At 40.4% G+C, this 16,180-nt stretch overlaps 1 protein-coding gene across 1 annotated transcript in view; it reads right to left on the bottom strand.

The window, feature by feature from the left end:
* LOC138818904 (protein FAM114A2-like) overlaps positions 1-16,180 on the bottom strand; it is a 47,399-nt gene that overhangs the window by 10,854 nt on the left and 20,365 nt on the right. The window contains exon 7 of the mRNA XM_070010023.1: positions 9,999-10,078. Coding sequence (XP_069866124.1) covers positions 9,999-10,078 — 80 coding nt within the window. The remainder of the gene's footprint in view (positions 1-9,998; positions 10,079-16,180) is intronic.

The raw sequence follows: 16,180 nt of genomic DNA on the forward strand, positions 1-16,180 counted from the left end.
TCTGTTATGAATCCCTATGTAGGACACCCGGCTGGTTCCACTTTGGCTCCTAAGGATTTGACAGGACCCGCAAAAATAAGGGAATGGTTGGGGACGCAGGGGGAAGATATTGAAGGGATGACACAGATCAAGATGCACTGTAGACATGAATTGCTTGGTCTTTGGTTTTGATTTTTTTGTTTTGTTTTGTTTTGGTCATGGGCCTTGAACTCTGGGCCTGGGTGCTGTCCCTCAGCTCCTCAGCTCAAGGCTAGTGCCCTCCCACTTAAGCCAAAGCACCACTCCTGGCTTTTTTCTGCTTATATGGTGCTGAGGAATTGAACCCAGGGCCTCATGTGAGTGAGGCAAGCAGTCTTCCAATGAGCCACCTTCCCAGCCCCGAATTGCTTGTTCTGAATTCCAAACATTCACTACATAATCTAAAGATTAAGAAAACTGAGGTCAGGGGTGGTGAGAATTGTGAAATGGGAGACATGGTTCAAAAAACACTGCACCCAGGAACTGCTCTGCTGCATGGCCGCATCTCTGTACAACTACCTAACTAAAACACACATAGACACAGACACAGACACACAGACACACAGACACACAGACACACACAGACACACGCACACACACACACACACACACACACACACACACACTCTAATAGTGAAAACGAGAATGAAAAACTTAAACCTGGGAAAAAGGGGTACAGTCACTTCGGGCTCCTGATCAGAGTAGAGGTTGATTTTAAGGGGTGCCCCTAAATTTCTGAACTGGGTGATTGTCCACCTTGAAGGAATGAACTTGTGTCTCTGGGGGTTTGGGTTTTTAATGCAGGACATGCAGTACACAGAAAGGATCCCCCAGTTAACTAGGAACCACCTTCTCTTCCGCTGCCCTGTTCACCTGCTGCCAGCACCAATAAGCTGGGGAAGAAGAGGACCAGCTAGCCTGGAGGGGCCCAGGGCACTGACCTGGAAGCTAAGACTGTGTTTGTGAGCTGGAGCCAGTGGCTCACCCCTGTAATTGAAGCTACTCAGGAGGCTGAGATCTGAGGATCTCAGTTCAAAACTAGCCGGGGCAGGAAAGTCCATGACATTAATCTTAAGCTAACCACCAGAAAACTGGAGTGGTGCTGTGGCTTACAGTGGTAGAACATGAGACTTGAGCAGAAGAGCTCCAGGACAGTGCCTAGGCCTTGACTTCAAGCCCCAGGACTGACTAGAAAAAAAATCATCTTTGATGTTTGTGGAACTCAAATTCAAGGTCCCAGTTGATTGAGTGTGTCTGGTTTTACAGGGCTCCAGCAGGTAGAAGAATTACTATATTGTTCTTTTTTTGACAGTCCTAGGGTTTGCACCCAGGGCTTGGGCACTGTCTCTGAGCTTGTCTCTGCTCAAGGTTAGCATTCTATTACTTAAGACACAGCGCCACATCCTGCTTTTGCTGTTTACTGAGGAACCAAACCCAGGTCTTCATGTATGCCAGGCAAACACGCTACCACTAAGCCACATTGTGATTCCTGAAGAATAATTAGTATAATAATAAGTATATTTATAATATTTTTATACTTATATCATTATATTTCATTTACTATTGTAGCATGTATATTTTATCTATTATATATAACATTTATATTTATTTGTATATTTACTAGATATTATATAATATATAATGTATGTATGTTATAGAATATAATATGTAACATATTAATACATTTTATAAAAATGTTTTATATCATTGCACTTATAGCATTAATATAGTAATTATATTTATAATTCTAATATTTTGTAATAATAATTATTATGCTAGAAGAAAAACTGGGGTGTCTCCAGAGGACAAGAGGGCCCTGAGAATTGAGAGGGGAACCACTGGGCTCCTGTGCTTCCTTCCCATGAGTGACCATCACTGCTTGTGTTGGTGTTTGTGTGTGTGTATATGTGCTTATGTTTGTGTCAGTGTCAGTACTGGGGCTTGAACTCAAGGCCCTGCATAATGTGGCTGAGCTTTTACTCAAGGCTGGTGCTCTACTATTTGAGCCATAGCCCCACTTCTAGCTGTTTCCAGTGGGTATTTGGAGATTAGATCTCATGGATTTTCCTGCCAGGGCTAGTTTCAAACTACCATCCTCAGACCACACCCACCAGAGTCAGTAGGATTACAGGTGTGAGCCACCATTGCCTGGCCTGTGTGTTTTGTGCTGGTACTTGGGCTTGAACTTAGAGCCAGGGCTTTGAATTTGTTGAGCTTGTTTTCTCAAAACCAACACTTTGCCCCTTGAGCCATATCTCCACTTCAAGTTAAGTGTCTCAGACATTCTTGTCCAGAATAGCTTTGTACCAGGATTCTCAGACCTCAACCTCATGAGTATCTAGGAATAGAGGTATGAGCCACTGGCACCCACTTTGTATATTTCTTAAATTAAATCCTGTACTCTCTCACTCCCAACCTTCAAGAGCTTCTGTTTCAGAATAAAATCCAAAGTCTCTACCATAGTCTAAGGGAACTTATCTTGTCTAGTGGTTCTCAAATACATCTAGAGGGCTTCTTTGAAGCAGGCAACACTGGACCCTAGCCCCTGACTAAACAGGTCTGGGCTGGACCTGCTAAAGTTCCTGGATGAGATCACTGCTTCTGGGTGGAGACCACACTTGTAACTCATTGCTCTGCACAAGCTGCCCACTGCCTGTCCTACAGCAAGCATATCCTCTACTCCACACACTGATTGTGATGTAGCCACACTGGTTTACTGACTCTAAGACAGGCCAGACACCCTCAACTTTGAGCTCATGACCCTACCTGATTCTGGGGCCTGGGTGAGTTGCCTTGATCTCCTAAGTCACTTTACCACATGACGCTTTTCTGAAATCATACCTCACTGTAAATTGCCAACACTCCTCCCTAGCACATCTCTCAATCTATTTTTCCATCATATTTTCAAACATATTTATACATTCTCCACCCTCCCCCACCCCCACACACTAAAGCATAGAACTTCAAAACAAAGTTTTTCTTTTCTACTTGCTACAGTGTCTAGAACCTAATAAACTCAATAGATAAAAAAGAGTGAGATGGGTAATAGTGTCACACCTGGAATGTTAGCTATTCAGGAAATTGAGATCTAGAATCACTTTTTCCATTTATTTCCCATTTTGATTAAAATTTAACCATTAAAGGAACTTTTAAAAAGAATCAAAACTTCCTTATTTTCTGCAGGTTTCCTTCACTCCCTTTCACCTAGTCTACCTCAACCTGTGTCCCCATGGGAGCTTTGGCATCTCAGAAAATGTGCAGTGCCCCAGACCCTAGTTAATTTCAGACAGAATCCAGCATTACCTTTAGTCATGTGGTGGGCAGAGCAGAAGGCATCTACCATGTGTGCTACCCACACCTCTCATCCACACCTGTGCTACTTCCATACTCCCAGCCACACGAGCACCACTGTGTCACCATTGCTTACACTGGCCTAGGCATGGGCTTCCATGGTCATCAGGACAAATGTCCTGAGAGCTATTTTACCTGCAACAGGTGACATTTCCTGATCTGGGTAATCACTGGCACTGGAGCAAACCAGGGCCATGGCACTGCAGGATGCATCTCTCTACAGCAAAACTTGGGGCCCTTCCTTCCCAGACACAATGGAGATCCTGGACAAGTCCCCTAGATGATTCCATGAATGTGTCTCACAGCCCTCATCTGTCAGAAATGAACAAAGAGGACAGAATTGTTCAAGTTATTTTCTTTCTTCATAGAAGGGTGCACTATCATCCTGCCCCCCAGAGCAAGGCAGCACACCAAATGGCGGGATCCACTTGGTTTTCATCCCAACCCAGGAATGATATTGTGCCTTTTCCTGTTGCTCAGGAGTCAGGATCACATCTTTGTAAACAATCGGTTACCAGGGCAATAGGTCACAGAAGGAAGACAGAAGGCATTATAACCATCAGTTCACCATCCCTAGCCAGGAGGCAGTGTACTTTGGGAGGCCATTGCTCAAAAACAAACATCCTTTTTACCTGCTAATGAAACTGCAACTCCACTGCACCCCATCTTTCTCATTAAAACAAAAACTTAGAAGAAAAAGGAAAGAGTGTTTTGGACTTCTTGCCAGGACTGGCTTGAAACCACAATCCTCAGATTTCAACCTCTTGAGTAGTGCCAAGCTTTTCCATGAGACAATTCTCTCAAATTAACCACCAAGAAAGAAGCAAAAAGAAATAGACAAAATTCCAGACCTTGAGCTGAAGATCATGGACAGCACAGCACACATGCCCTGATTTCAAGCCCATGACCTGCACATCATCATCATCATCATCATCATCATCATCATCATCATCATCATCATCATCATCATCATCATCGACATCATCATTATAATGTGAATTAAAAAAGTATAAGACCCTATTAAGAATATTAAAATTGAGTGAGTCAGGCATTTTTTGGTGGCTGACATGTAATCCCAGTTAGAAGCATGAAATCTCAGGATGGTGGTTAAAAGCCCACCTGGGCAGGAAATTCCATGAAGCTCTGATCTCCAACTAACCAGCAAAAACCAGAAGTAGAGCTGTGGCTCAAGTGGTAAAGCAACAGCCTTCAGCAAAAAAGCAAAATAAGTGACCAGGCCCAGATACATAGGGTAGGACAACTAATAATTAATTAATTAAATACAAATACATAAATAAAATCAGAATGGAAGAAGAGCACAAAGCGCCAATTCCAAATCTTAAAATGAGCAGAGAATTGGTGGCTTACACCTGGAGCTCAAGCTACACAAAAGACAGAACTTGAAGATCTCGGTTCCAAGGCAAACTAGGCAGAAAAGACCATTAGGGATTTGTGAATGTGTATCAGTCCTGGGTCTTGAAGCCAGAGCTTGAAATAGAAATACGTTTCTTAAAGGTAGCACTCTACCACTTTTTCTCTTTAGGGGATTAAATGGAGATATATCTTACGGACTTACCTGCCTGGGCTTTCAACCTCAATCCTCAGATTTCAGGTGCTGATATAGTACCCTCAACTTCTTAACTTCTATGAGAATTTTATCTGCCATGAACTGCCAAAAAGTAAAAGAAGCGAGAAGTTGATCTGTGTGGCTCAAGCCACAGAGACTGCTTCCTTTTAGGGAAAACAAACAACAAAAACCCTCATACACAGTGGCCCTGCCCTGCTTTCAAACCCAGGAAGTGATCAGGCCCTATGTTCAAGCCCTAGGACCATCACCACCAACAACAAAAGAATGACTCAGGGACAGGGACTAGGCCCAGAATTCAAGCCCTAGGAACAGCATCAAAAATAAAAGAAAAACAAATTCAGAGACTGTGGCTAGGCTCCAGAGTTCAAGCTCTAGAACCAACACCAGGACACACACACACACACACACACATGAGAAATGAACAAAATAATGAGAAGATGGCAAAAAAAGAGAAAAGTCAATGAAATATTTTTAAGTAGTAGCTCATGCCTATAATCCTAGCTACTGTAGAAGCTGAAATCTTAGGATTGTAGTTCATAGTCAGCCTGGGCATGTGTGCCAGTACTGGTGCCTGAACTTGTGCTGTTTTGCACAAGACTAGAACTATACTACTTCCAAACACTTGGTGATTAATTGGAGATGAGAGTCTCAACAACTTTCCTGCCCAGGCTGCCTTTGAACCACTATCCTCTGATTTTAGAGCCTGGGTAATGTCCCTGTCTTCCCATGAGAATCTATTTTTTTGGTTGGTCATGGGGCTTGAACTCGGCCTACACACTGTCCCTCAGCTCTTCAACTCAAGTCTAGTGCTCTACCTCTTGAGCCACAGTACCACTTCTGGTTTTTTGGTGGTTTATTGGAGATAATTGTCTCACGGACTTTCCTTCCCAGGCTGGCTTTGAACTGCAATCCTCAGATCTCAGCCTCCTGAGTAGCTTGGATTACAGGCGTAAGCCACTGGCACCCAGCTTTCTTTTTATTTTTTCTTTTTTGTGGGTGATGGGGCCCGCTCTAGCTCTGGATGCTGTCCCTTAGCTCTTCAGCTCAAAGTAAGCATTTTACCACTGAGCCACCTTCCCAGCTCCCCCAGCTATGAATTACCAAATTTGTTTTACACAGCCAGATGTTGAGATGCATCTCAAGGTTCAGAGCCTGTCAGCCTTGCTCAGGACAGGGGAGAGACTCCTGCACAGTGATCTTGCCCTGATTTCAGGTCTAGGAACAGTCACCACTCCCTGTGTTCCAGCCCTAGGACCAGAACCAAAAAATAAATAACTCCCCCGTTTTCACTGTATTTGATGTTGGTATAATTTGTGAAGGGGAAGGGGAAGGGGAAAAACAAATTTTTTAAATAGGGATACAGGTGGACCTATTGCAACAATGAGATGTACAAGATATTATGTCGAAAAATGAACTTTACAGCTTTTGCCTGTGTGTGTGGGGGGGGGAACGGGGGGGGAGGGTGGAGAACATTATATAAACAAAGCCATCAATGAAGCTGTGGCTCAAGCTGTCACAGTCTGCTAGTCTTGAGAAAAACAATACAAAAAATGCTTCATTCATAGTGGCTCTGCTCTGACTTCAAGCAGGAGAGTGGCCATGTCATGAGTTTAAGCCCTAGCACCAAAAATGAATGAATGAATGAATAAATAAATAAATAGAGCCAGAACTTTATCTGTGGCTCAAGCCATGGAGACTGCTAGTCTTGAGAAAGAAAGGGAAAAACCTCAGACACAGTGGCTCTGCCCTGATTTTATGACTAGCAAAAGTTAAGGCCCTATATTCAAGCCCTAGGACTAGCAATAAAGAAAAAACAAAACAAAACAAAACAAAACAAAAACAACAACAACAAAAACTTGGCAAAAACTCTGCAAAAAAGCCCAAGTCCTAAGTTCAAGCCAGAGGATCAGCACCTAAAATAAATGCAGAAAGAAAGACAAATGCGTAAAGAGCCAAAATTTGAACTGTGTCTTGAGGTGGGAAGCCTACTACCCTTGAGAAAAAATTAGGAACAATGACCAGCCCTTGAGTTCAAGTACTATAACAAGCTCCAAAACAACCAATAAAACTCAAAACAAAAACTGCAGAAAGAATGGCCAGGCCTAAATAATAAGCTAGATGACATGAACTTACAAAAAAGAGAAAAGGAATAAAAAATTAAGTGAAAAGGAGGGCAAAAATATTAGAGGCAATTCAAGATTTTAAAAAATATGGTTGATACCTATAATCCTACCTGCTCAGAGGGCTGAAATCTGAGCATTTGTGTTTTGAATCCAGCTTGGGCAGAAAAGTCCATGAGAATTCTTTTCATTTGTGCTATTCCTGGGCTTGAACTTGGGGAGTTTTGCTCAAGGGTAGAGCTCTACTGCTTCCTACCTATTGCTGCTTAATTGGTGAAAAACATCTCATGGATTTTCATGCCTAGGATGGCTTTGAACCTTGGCTCTCAACTTTCAAGACTCTGTATCGTCATCTTGGCTTCTTGTAGTACTCTTTTCCTTTCTGTATTTCTTGTCAGTTGTGGGGTTTGAACTCAGGACCTGTGTGCTGTCCCTGAGCCTCTTGTACTCAAGGCTTGTGCTCTACCACTTGTGCTATAGCATCACTTCTGGGTTTTGAGTGGTTAATTGGACATAAGAATCTCACAAGGGAACTGGGAAAGTGTCTCAGTGGTAAAGCGCTTGCCTTGCATGCTTGAGGCCCTGGGTTCAATTCCTCAGCACCACATAAGTAGGAAAAAAAGCCACAAGTGATGCTGTGGCTCAAGTGGTAGAGTGCAAGCCTTGAGCTGAAGAGCTGAAGGAAAGCACACAGGCCCAGAGTTCAGGCCCAAGACCGGATCCCCCCCCCCCCAAAAAAAAAAGAAGCTCAGGGACAGTGACCAGGCAGAAGAGTTCAAGCCCCAAGACCGGCAAAAAGAAACAAAGAAAAAAGAAAGTGAGTAATTAAGCTGTGGCTCAAGGTATGAAACCTGTTAGCCTGGAGAAAAAAGGTAAAAAACGTAAAGAAAAATTTAAAAAGAAATTATTCCCAGTACCACACCTTCCAGTGCACTTTTCCCTACATCCTTAGTGTGCAGGCAACCAGGCCAATGCCCCTGCTATATCCTATGTCTCAATGACAAAAATTTCAATTATTTGAAAACTGCCTTCCAAGAATTGCCACATGGGACCACATGGGGAATTATTGACCATATGCAATTATTGACCTCAAAAATATTTATTAACATGATTTCTTCTATTCTTGTGATTTTTCTATGTCCTTCTCATCATTACTTCCCTAGCACCTAGCAAATTACCTGGAATAAAAATAGAGAAACATGTCTGCTTACTGAACATCTGCATGTATATTTAGAATACTAAGCTAGTTTCAATGGGGTCATCAACACTGAAGATTTTTTACTATGAGCCTCATACTTTGTAAAAAACAAAACAAAACACATTTTACCCTCAAGAACTCTACATTTGCCAGTTGCCAGTCACTGATACTGTCATCCTAGTTACTAAAGGGAAGGAGGTGCTTGTGTTGTTCAAAAATATTGATGTTATAAAGATAAGGAAAAGCTGATAAATTATTATAGACTAAAAGAGATCAAGTATACACAACTACATATAATTCATGATCATGTATTGGTTTTTAGAGAAAAAAATTGATAAGGATAGAATTGAGCCAATTGGCAAAACTGGAATATAGACAAAAGATTAAGCAAAAGTATGGCATTGTGATTAATTTACTGAAGTTGATAACTATACTGTGGCTATGTAATAATGGGACATTTTTGTCCTGAGATCAAGATTAAAATATGTAGGAATAGAGAACTACGAAATATACAATTTAATCTCAAATGTATGTCCACAAAGAGAACATACATGCAAGCATAAGTGATTAAGCAAATGAAGGAAAATATTAACCAACTGAATTTGCATAAAAATCACAGAAATAGTTTATATTCTTTTTGTGACTTTTCCTAAATTTGACTATTTTTAAACAATACTAGATTGAATAGTGAAGAGATGCACTTGAACTGCAGAAGATAAGTTCCTGAGGATTGTTCTGAGAAGGCTTAATGGAGAATGCATGCATTGGGGGATAAGAATAAAAGATCAAGTGTTACCATATGAAAATTATGGAAATCCAAACATTCAGACTACAACAATAAAGTACCAAGAGTAAGAAAATTCACAGATACAGAAAATAACTCAGGGCTACTGTGGATTGAGGGCTGAATGGTTTAATGGCCCCAAATTTTTGTTGAGGGTGATGGATATGTTTTGGATAAGATAAAGGTGATGGTTCTACAATACTGGAAATGTACTGAATGTCAATGAATTGTGGTTATAATAATAAATGTTATTACTATTTCCCTATGAAGAATAAAAAATCATCCCAGTTTAGAGGCTACTGTTTGCAGGAAACTCCCTGACATTATATATTCACAGGAAACTGTACTCTTTATTTCTTACATTCAGTAGATTTTAAACATGTATTTCTTTATGTGTTTTTTTCTTCTTTTAAGGTAGAACTTTGCTAGCACAGGCCGGCCAGGAATGTGCAATTCTGCTACTTTGTTCCTTGAGGAATGTCTTTCTTCTACACGAGACATTCCATAATAAAATTTATTATCTAATAACAAAAGCAACAAGATCAAGTGTTACGTTCCTTACCCTAGGACTTAGGAGCAAACAGGACATCCTGACTTATATCAGCTCCCTCTGTCCAGAAAGCATTGTGTGCCTGGTGCTTACTGGTTTATAGAATGTCTCCTGAGCCTGGGAAAGATAGGCATAAAAGGAAAAAGCATCCCTTGTCCTGTGCATGAGCAGGCAACCGAATATATGTTGTATTAAATATTTCTCTGGATATAGAACCTCCCTACCCCTCTCTGACCTTGGATATGCATATAGCTCCCAAGTCACCAACAAAGAGCAAGGCTTTGCCCAAGGCTATTACTTCCATATGGTAAATGGTTACTATCTCAGTTTTTAATTCACTGAAGTGTCAAAAATAAATGAATCAAAATCACCAAGAAGTAATAACTTACCCTGGCAAGTTTGTCTGGTTTGCAGGAGATGTACAGCTGGGAAAACAGCTCTGTTATCCCTTCAGAAAAATCTTCATCTCCTGAAAAAAAACAAAGTCTCACATGAAAAATATTCCAGCAAAACTGCTGAGGTTCACAAGAAAGGTAAGAAGGAAGAGGAGTGAAGGCAGCAGAAGTATTCATAACAATTTAATGAGCATGGAATATGAGTGCTTATACAATTTTTTTTCCTTTCCTTCTGAGGGTTTTCTGATGCATTGTTATCATTATCCAGTCTTTCAGTTAATGTCCAATTAAGACAAACATTTCTGACACTTTTCTTCCACCACTGGTTAAGCTGAAGCTACAGGTGCTACGGATAATAATATTCACTCGGCCTTCTGAGCTTTCTTGGCAGACTTGGTGACCTTGCCAGCTCCAGCACACTTCTTGTCCACAGCTTTGATGCCACACACAGCAACTATCTCCTATTACAAACAGCAAGATGATCCAGAGGAGAATAGTCAAAGAAGCTCTCCACATACACAGGCTTGCTGGAATCATATGAAGCATGACAGCATCACTACACTTCAGGAATTTAGGACTAGCTTCCAGCTTCTTACCAGATCTGCGTTCAAGCATCTCTTTCCACTCAGTAAACTTACAAGCAATTTAAGCTGAGTGCCAATCCAGGACAGAGGCATAGGAAGCACTAGTTTGGCCTGGATGGTTCAGGAAGGTCACCCAAGCTGTGAAGCTAAATGCTTCCTTGGGTGGATCATTCTTGTTGTCACCACCAATGTTGTCATGGCAAACATCTTTGGCTGACATGCTTATAGAATTTTTTTGTGCACAGTATGTCAATGGATGTTCTTAATGGGCTTATAAGAAAAGTGGGTATTATCACACTTGTGTGATAAAGATAATGCAGGCTGGAAGAGGTCAAGAATTTTTACAAGATCTCCTAGCAAAGATAAGAAGTTAAACCTTGGCCTCCACTTTCAATGTTCTTTGCACCACATTACAGAAAAATGAATGGAGAGTATGAAGCAGATATTATATAAAGAAAATGGAATTCAGGGCTGGGAATGTGGCTTAGTAGTAGAGTGTTTACCTTGCATGCATGAAGCCCTGGGTTTGATTCCTCAGTACCACACAAACAGAAAGAGCTGGAGGTAGCACTGTGGCACAAGTGGTAGAGCATTAGACTTCAGCAAAAAGAGGCTCAGAGACAGAGCCCAGGCTCTGAGTTCAAGCCCCAGGACCAGAAAAAAAGAAAATGGAATTCAAGTTGGGACAGTAAGACTCCAGGAGAATCCAGGTTATCCAAGAAAATGGGAAGAGTTTCAGGCAGAGGAAATGAGTGCCAAGATTAGGGGGATGAAAGCATAGCAGGAAGTTTAGAATATGCAAAGGAAAAAACAACAAAATAGGATCCAGCTAAGACTGAGCCTTTATACCCTCTTAATATCTCAAAGTTTCTACCAAAGAGATGAGGAACTACTGATGATTTTTAAAACAGAGACAGGTAAGATCAAATTTAAATCAAAGAGAGATCACTTTAGTGGCTGAGTACAGAACTTATCAGCACTAATCTAGGAATAAACAAGAAAGTAAAATTGAGTCAATAATCCATGATCCAAGTAAGAGACGGTGATGTGTAAATCAGAGGGAGAAAGGATTCTTAAATGTTGGAAGGGTGCTAAGGAAAATGTTGAAATTATCATGAAGATGGGAACACAGAACACCTTAGTAGAGAAACATGCAAACATAAGGATAAGTCAAGAGCAAACTATAATCAAGACAGACAAACAAATTGTCAGGAAATATTCTTTTTCTCTTTACACACCTAAATCCTATCCATTCACCCACTTTGAGACCAGCCTAATGTTTTAGACTTTAGAATCTATATATTTATTAATCACCAGTCTATAGCTTCAAAGGGCAAATTATTACTTCTTTATACCTGCCATTGTCTCCAAAAGTCCCTGGTTGGTGGGAGGGGGGAATGTATCATGGCACATTTGTCCCTCTCAGTTGGCATTTAAGAGAGAGAATTAAAATGACTTAGCAATCCAAGTTTAACATGGATTGTGAAGGTGATCTCATTAATACCATCCTTACCTATGTACCTCATTTAAGCAACATTTAATTATTCCAACTAAATCCTGCTGGGTGCAAGAAATTAATCTGAAAACATAATGAGATAACAATATCACAAAGTATTGACAAAATGATCCAATGGCATGCAGAATTTTTTATTTAGATTTATCTCACTCTGTTCTAAACATATTTAATATATACTTAGAATATAATTAATATTTGAATATGTACATTGAATTTACAAATGTACAAATATACAATGTATTATGTTTGAGTTTATTTAAATAAACTTTTTTTTTTGGTAAGAGTTGTGAACAAAAAGGAAATGGGTCACTGTTGTGGCTCATGTCTGTAATCCTAGCTATTTGGGAGGTGAGAATGGAGAATTATAATTTGAGGTCAGGCTTAACAGCACAGTTTGTGAGATCCCCTTCTCAGCCATAGCCTGGTACAGTAGTATCTGTTCATCCTCTTACATTAATGTGAGAGGCCAAAATTAAGAGGATCTCAGTTCCAGCCCAACCTGGGCAGAAAATTTTAGGAGATTCCATCTCAACAGAGAAGCTGAACACAGTGGCAAATGCCTGTGATCCTAACAATGACAGGAAGACTGAAATGGGTAACTCTAGTTCAGGCATGCATCCAGGAAAAACCAGACTCTCCCTGAAAACAGTCAAGGGAAAAGAGGGCCCAAGGCATGGCTCAGTGGTACTGTGCCTGCCTACTGACTTTGAGTGAGTTGAGCTCAAACCCCAGTACCACCATAAACAAAGGTAAACAATGGTGGAAGATCACTGTCAAATGCTTTCCACTGAATGAAATATATATTAGGCAGGAGTGTGGCCCAGTATTAGGCTAGAGGTGGAACTCTGTCTTAGAGGACTTGGCTGAGGCTCTGTGTTTGGGGACTGGCACTGCGGTAAGGAGAAGTTGCATTGAAAGTATGTAGGATGGTGCTGGTGGTTCATGGCTATAATCACAGCTACTCAGGAGGCTGAGACTTGGAGAATGGACCTTTAAAGCCAGCCAGGCAGAAAATTCTGTTTAGATCTATCTCCGCTTAGCAAGAAAAAGACAGACTGGTATCTTGGTTCAGAGTGGTAAGACATCAGCTCAGTTCAAACTGTGGTCCTGGCACCAAAAACAACAATAAATAAATAAATAAATAAAATAATAAAGTGTGGGCTTTGGAGGAACTTTGCAAGAATGAAGGGCTCTCCCAAAATAGGAAGACATATTCTTAGGCAAAGGGATGGTAAGGACCAAGGATGCTGATGGAAAAAGATGACCAACACTGCCACACCACCAGGTTCCTAAATTTATCGCCCATTAGCTACTTCCATTTTTTCCATACTTCATTGAGATATCATTAAATGCCAACATCACTGCTGAATTCTCAACAAATATCACTGAGGAGGGCTGGCACAGAGTGTGAGAGGAGCTGGGAAGGAGTCTGTTTTCGGAGTCATTTCTGGTGAACATAATAGACAAAAATCCAACTGTTTAGAAAATGCCTCCAAGTCCTCTGAATGATATTTAAAGATCAAGAGTCCCATTCGTGGGCAAAACAAGATGCTGATTACAGAACGAATGCTGTTAATTGCACAAATAAGTTTATAAATAACACAATTGTCATATTGAGGCCTAGTTAGAAAAAAATGCAACTATCTAAACACATCACAATGGCTTTATGTGTTTCCTAAGTTAAGCCATCTAAAAAGAAGATTTTTTATCTATTATATCTTTGGAATCATGAAAATAATTAGTATCTCTTAGTTAAGACTATTATACTTTATTTATTTTTCTGTTTGTGGAGCCTGAACTCTGGGCCTGGACACTGTCCTTGGCTCTTCAGCTCAAGGCTAGCATTCTACCACTTGAGCCACAGCGCCACTTCAACTTTTTCTGCTTATGTGATGCTGAGGAACTGAACCCAGGGCCTCATGCATTCAAGGCAAGCACTTTACCACTGAACCACCTTCCCAGCCCCTGAATACAGTATTTCTTTTAGTACTTATTTTAACAACCTGTGAGGAATTAGATTGGGTTACCTTATAGATGAGAAAACAGCTCAGTATCAAGGAACTTTTCAAGGTCACCTGGCTTTAGTAAATGACAGATCTTCATTTTAACACAGTGGAAAACTCCAAAAGCCCATCATAGTTAACTGCCATCTCAATATTTCAGAACAACATTAAGAACTTACATTCAAAAAACTTTTTTCTTTTGTGCAAGTCATGGGGCATGAACTCAGGGCCTGGGTGTTGTCCCTGAGCTGTTTCAGCTCAAATCTAATACTCTATCACTTGACTACAGCTCCACTTTGGGCTTTGGGTAGTTAACTGGGGATCAGAGTCTCACAGACTTTGCTGGTGAGCTGGCTTTAAACCCAGATCCTGGATCTCAGCTTCCTGAGTGGCTAGGTTTACAGGTGTGAGCCATTAGAAAATATTTTCTAATCAGGAAGCAAGCTTTTACATAGACTAAGTAGTCATTTATTAGTAAGGTGTTATACAACTGTCTAGTTTGAACTCTTAGAACACACGGCTGAAAACAACAAACAAAAAAGAAAATGTCCCAGTCTGCAGAAAATCTGTACTCAAGGAATAAAGAAAGTCCCTCCCTGAGAAATGTTCAGTCTTTCTGTAGAAAACTTGAAGACTAGTTATTTTACAGTAGATTAGAAATAGAAAAAAACAAATGAGATTAAGAGGATATTAGTGACAAGCACACTGACAGTTCAAAGAAGTAAAAGAGAAACCCATCTTTAAATGCACTGACATTTGGAAAATTTTAATTTTGCAGCCCTCATACTAGTCTCAGGACCTCTTAATACTTTTAAATTTTTGAGAGCCCCCAAAGAGCTAATTAAAAATGTAAGTAGACAGGCTTGGAAGGTGGCTCAGTGGTAGAGTGCTTGCTTTGCGTGCATGAGGTCCTGGGTTGGATTCCTCAGCACCACATAAGTAGAAAAAGCCAGAAGTGGCACTGTGGCTTAAGTGGTAGAGTGCTAGCCTTGAGCTGAAGAGCTGAGGGACAGTGCGCAGGCCCAGAGTTTAGGCCCCACAACTGATAAAAACAATGTAAGTAGAGGTAGGAACTGGTGGCTCTCACCAGTAATCCTAGCTACAGATTCGGGAGACTGAGAGCCATAGATTGCTATTAAAAGCTAGCTGGCTTCCAATGTATAACCCCTCTTTTCACTGTATTGGATGTTGGTATAATTTGTGGAGGGGAAAGGAAAAACAAAGTGTTTAAATAGGGATACAGGTGGACCCACTGCAACAATATGTACAAGACGTTATGAAAAAAGTTTACAACTTTAGCGGGGGAAGGGAGGGATAGGGGAAACAAAGGAGGAAGCAACAATGCTTGATAAGAAATGTACTCATTACCTTACTCATGTAATTGTAACCCTTCTGTACAGTATTTTCACAATAAAAAACACAAATTAGAGGGGAAAAAAAAGCTAGCTGGAGCAGGAAAGTCAGTGAGACTCTTATTTCCAATAAACTACTCAGAAAAAAAACAAAAAACAAAACAAAACAAAAAACAAAGTACACCTGTGACTCAAGTGGTAGAGTGCAGCTCAGGATCAATGCCTAGGTGCTGAATTCAAGCCCAGGACTGCCACAAAAATAAATTAAATAAAAATAGGGGATACACACACACACACACACACACACACACACACACACACACACACACACATACACACACACTAAAGAAACAGACAGATACAGACAGATATGTTAAAAAGTAGAACACATCCAATGAGCAATGCATCAGGTATTGAGTTCAAGTCCTAGTTTCACATCCCAAACAAAAGAAAAATTAGAACTGAAGTGCTTATGGTAGTTTTGCAAACTTAAGAAAAAAAAACAGTACTTGTTTATATACATTTATTGAAAATAACTGTAATTTCCACAAAAGGTGAAATTTCAGCAGAATAATACAATTGTTTTACATATTTAATGAATCTCTTTATCCTTTAGCCTAATGAAAGACACATGTGTTCTCATCTGCTTTTACACTCTGTCTGCTGGGGTATGTTGTTTTAAGTATATGAAGGAAATCTACCTCACAAAGTCACTTAGTTA

The sequence above is a fragment of the Dipodomys merriami genome, unplaced genomic scaffold, assembly GCF_024711535.1.
Source record: "Dipodomys merriami isolate MVZ:Mamm:240054 unplaced genomic scaffold, mDipMer1.0.p SCAF_79, whole genome shotgun sequence".
In the NCBI taxonomy this organism is placed as follows: Eukaryota; Metazoa; Chordata; class Mammalia; order Rodentia; family Heteromyidae; genus Dipodomys; species Dipodomys merriami.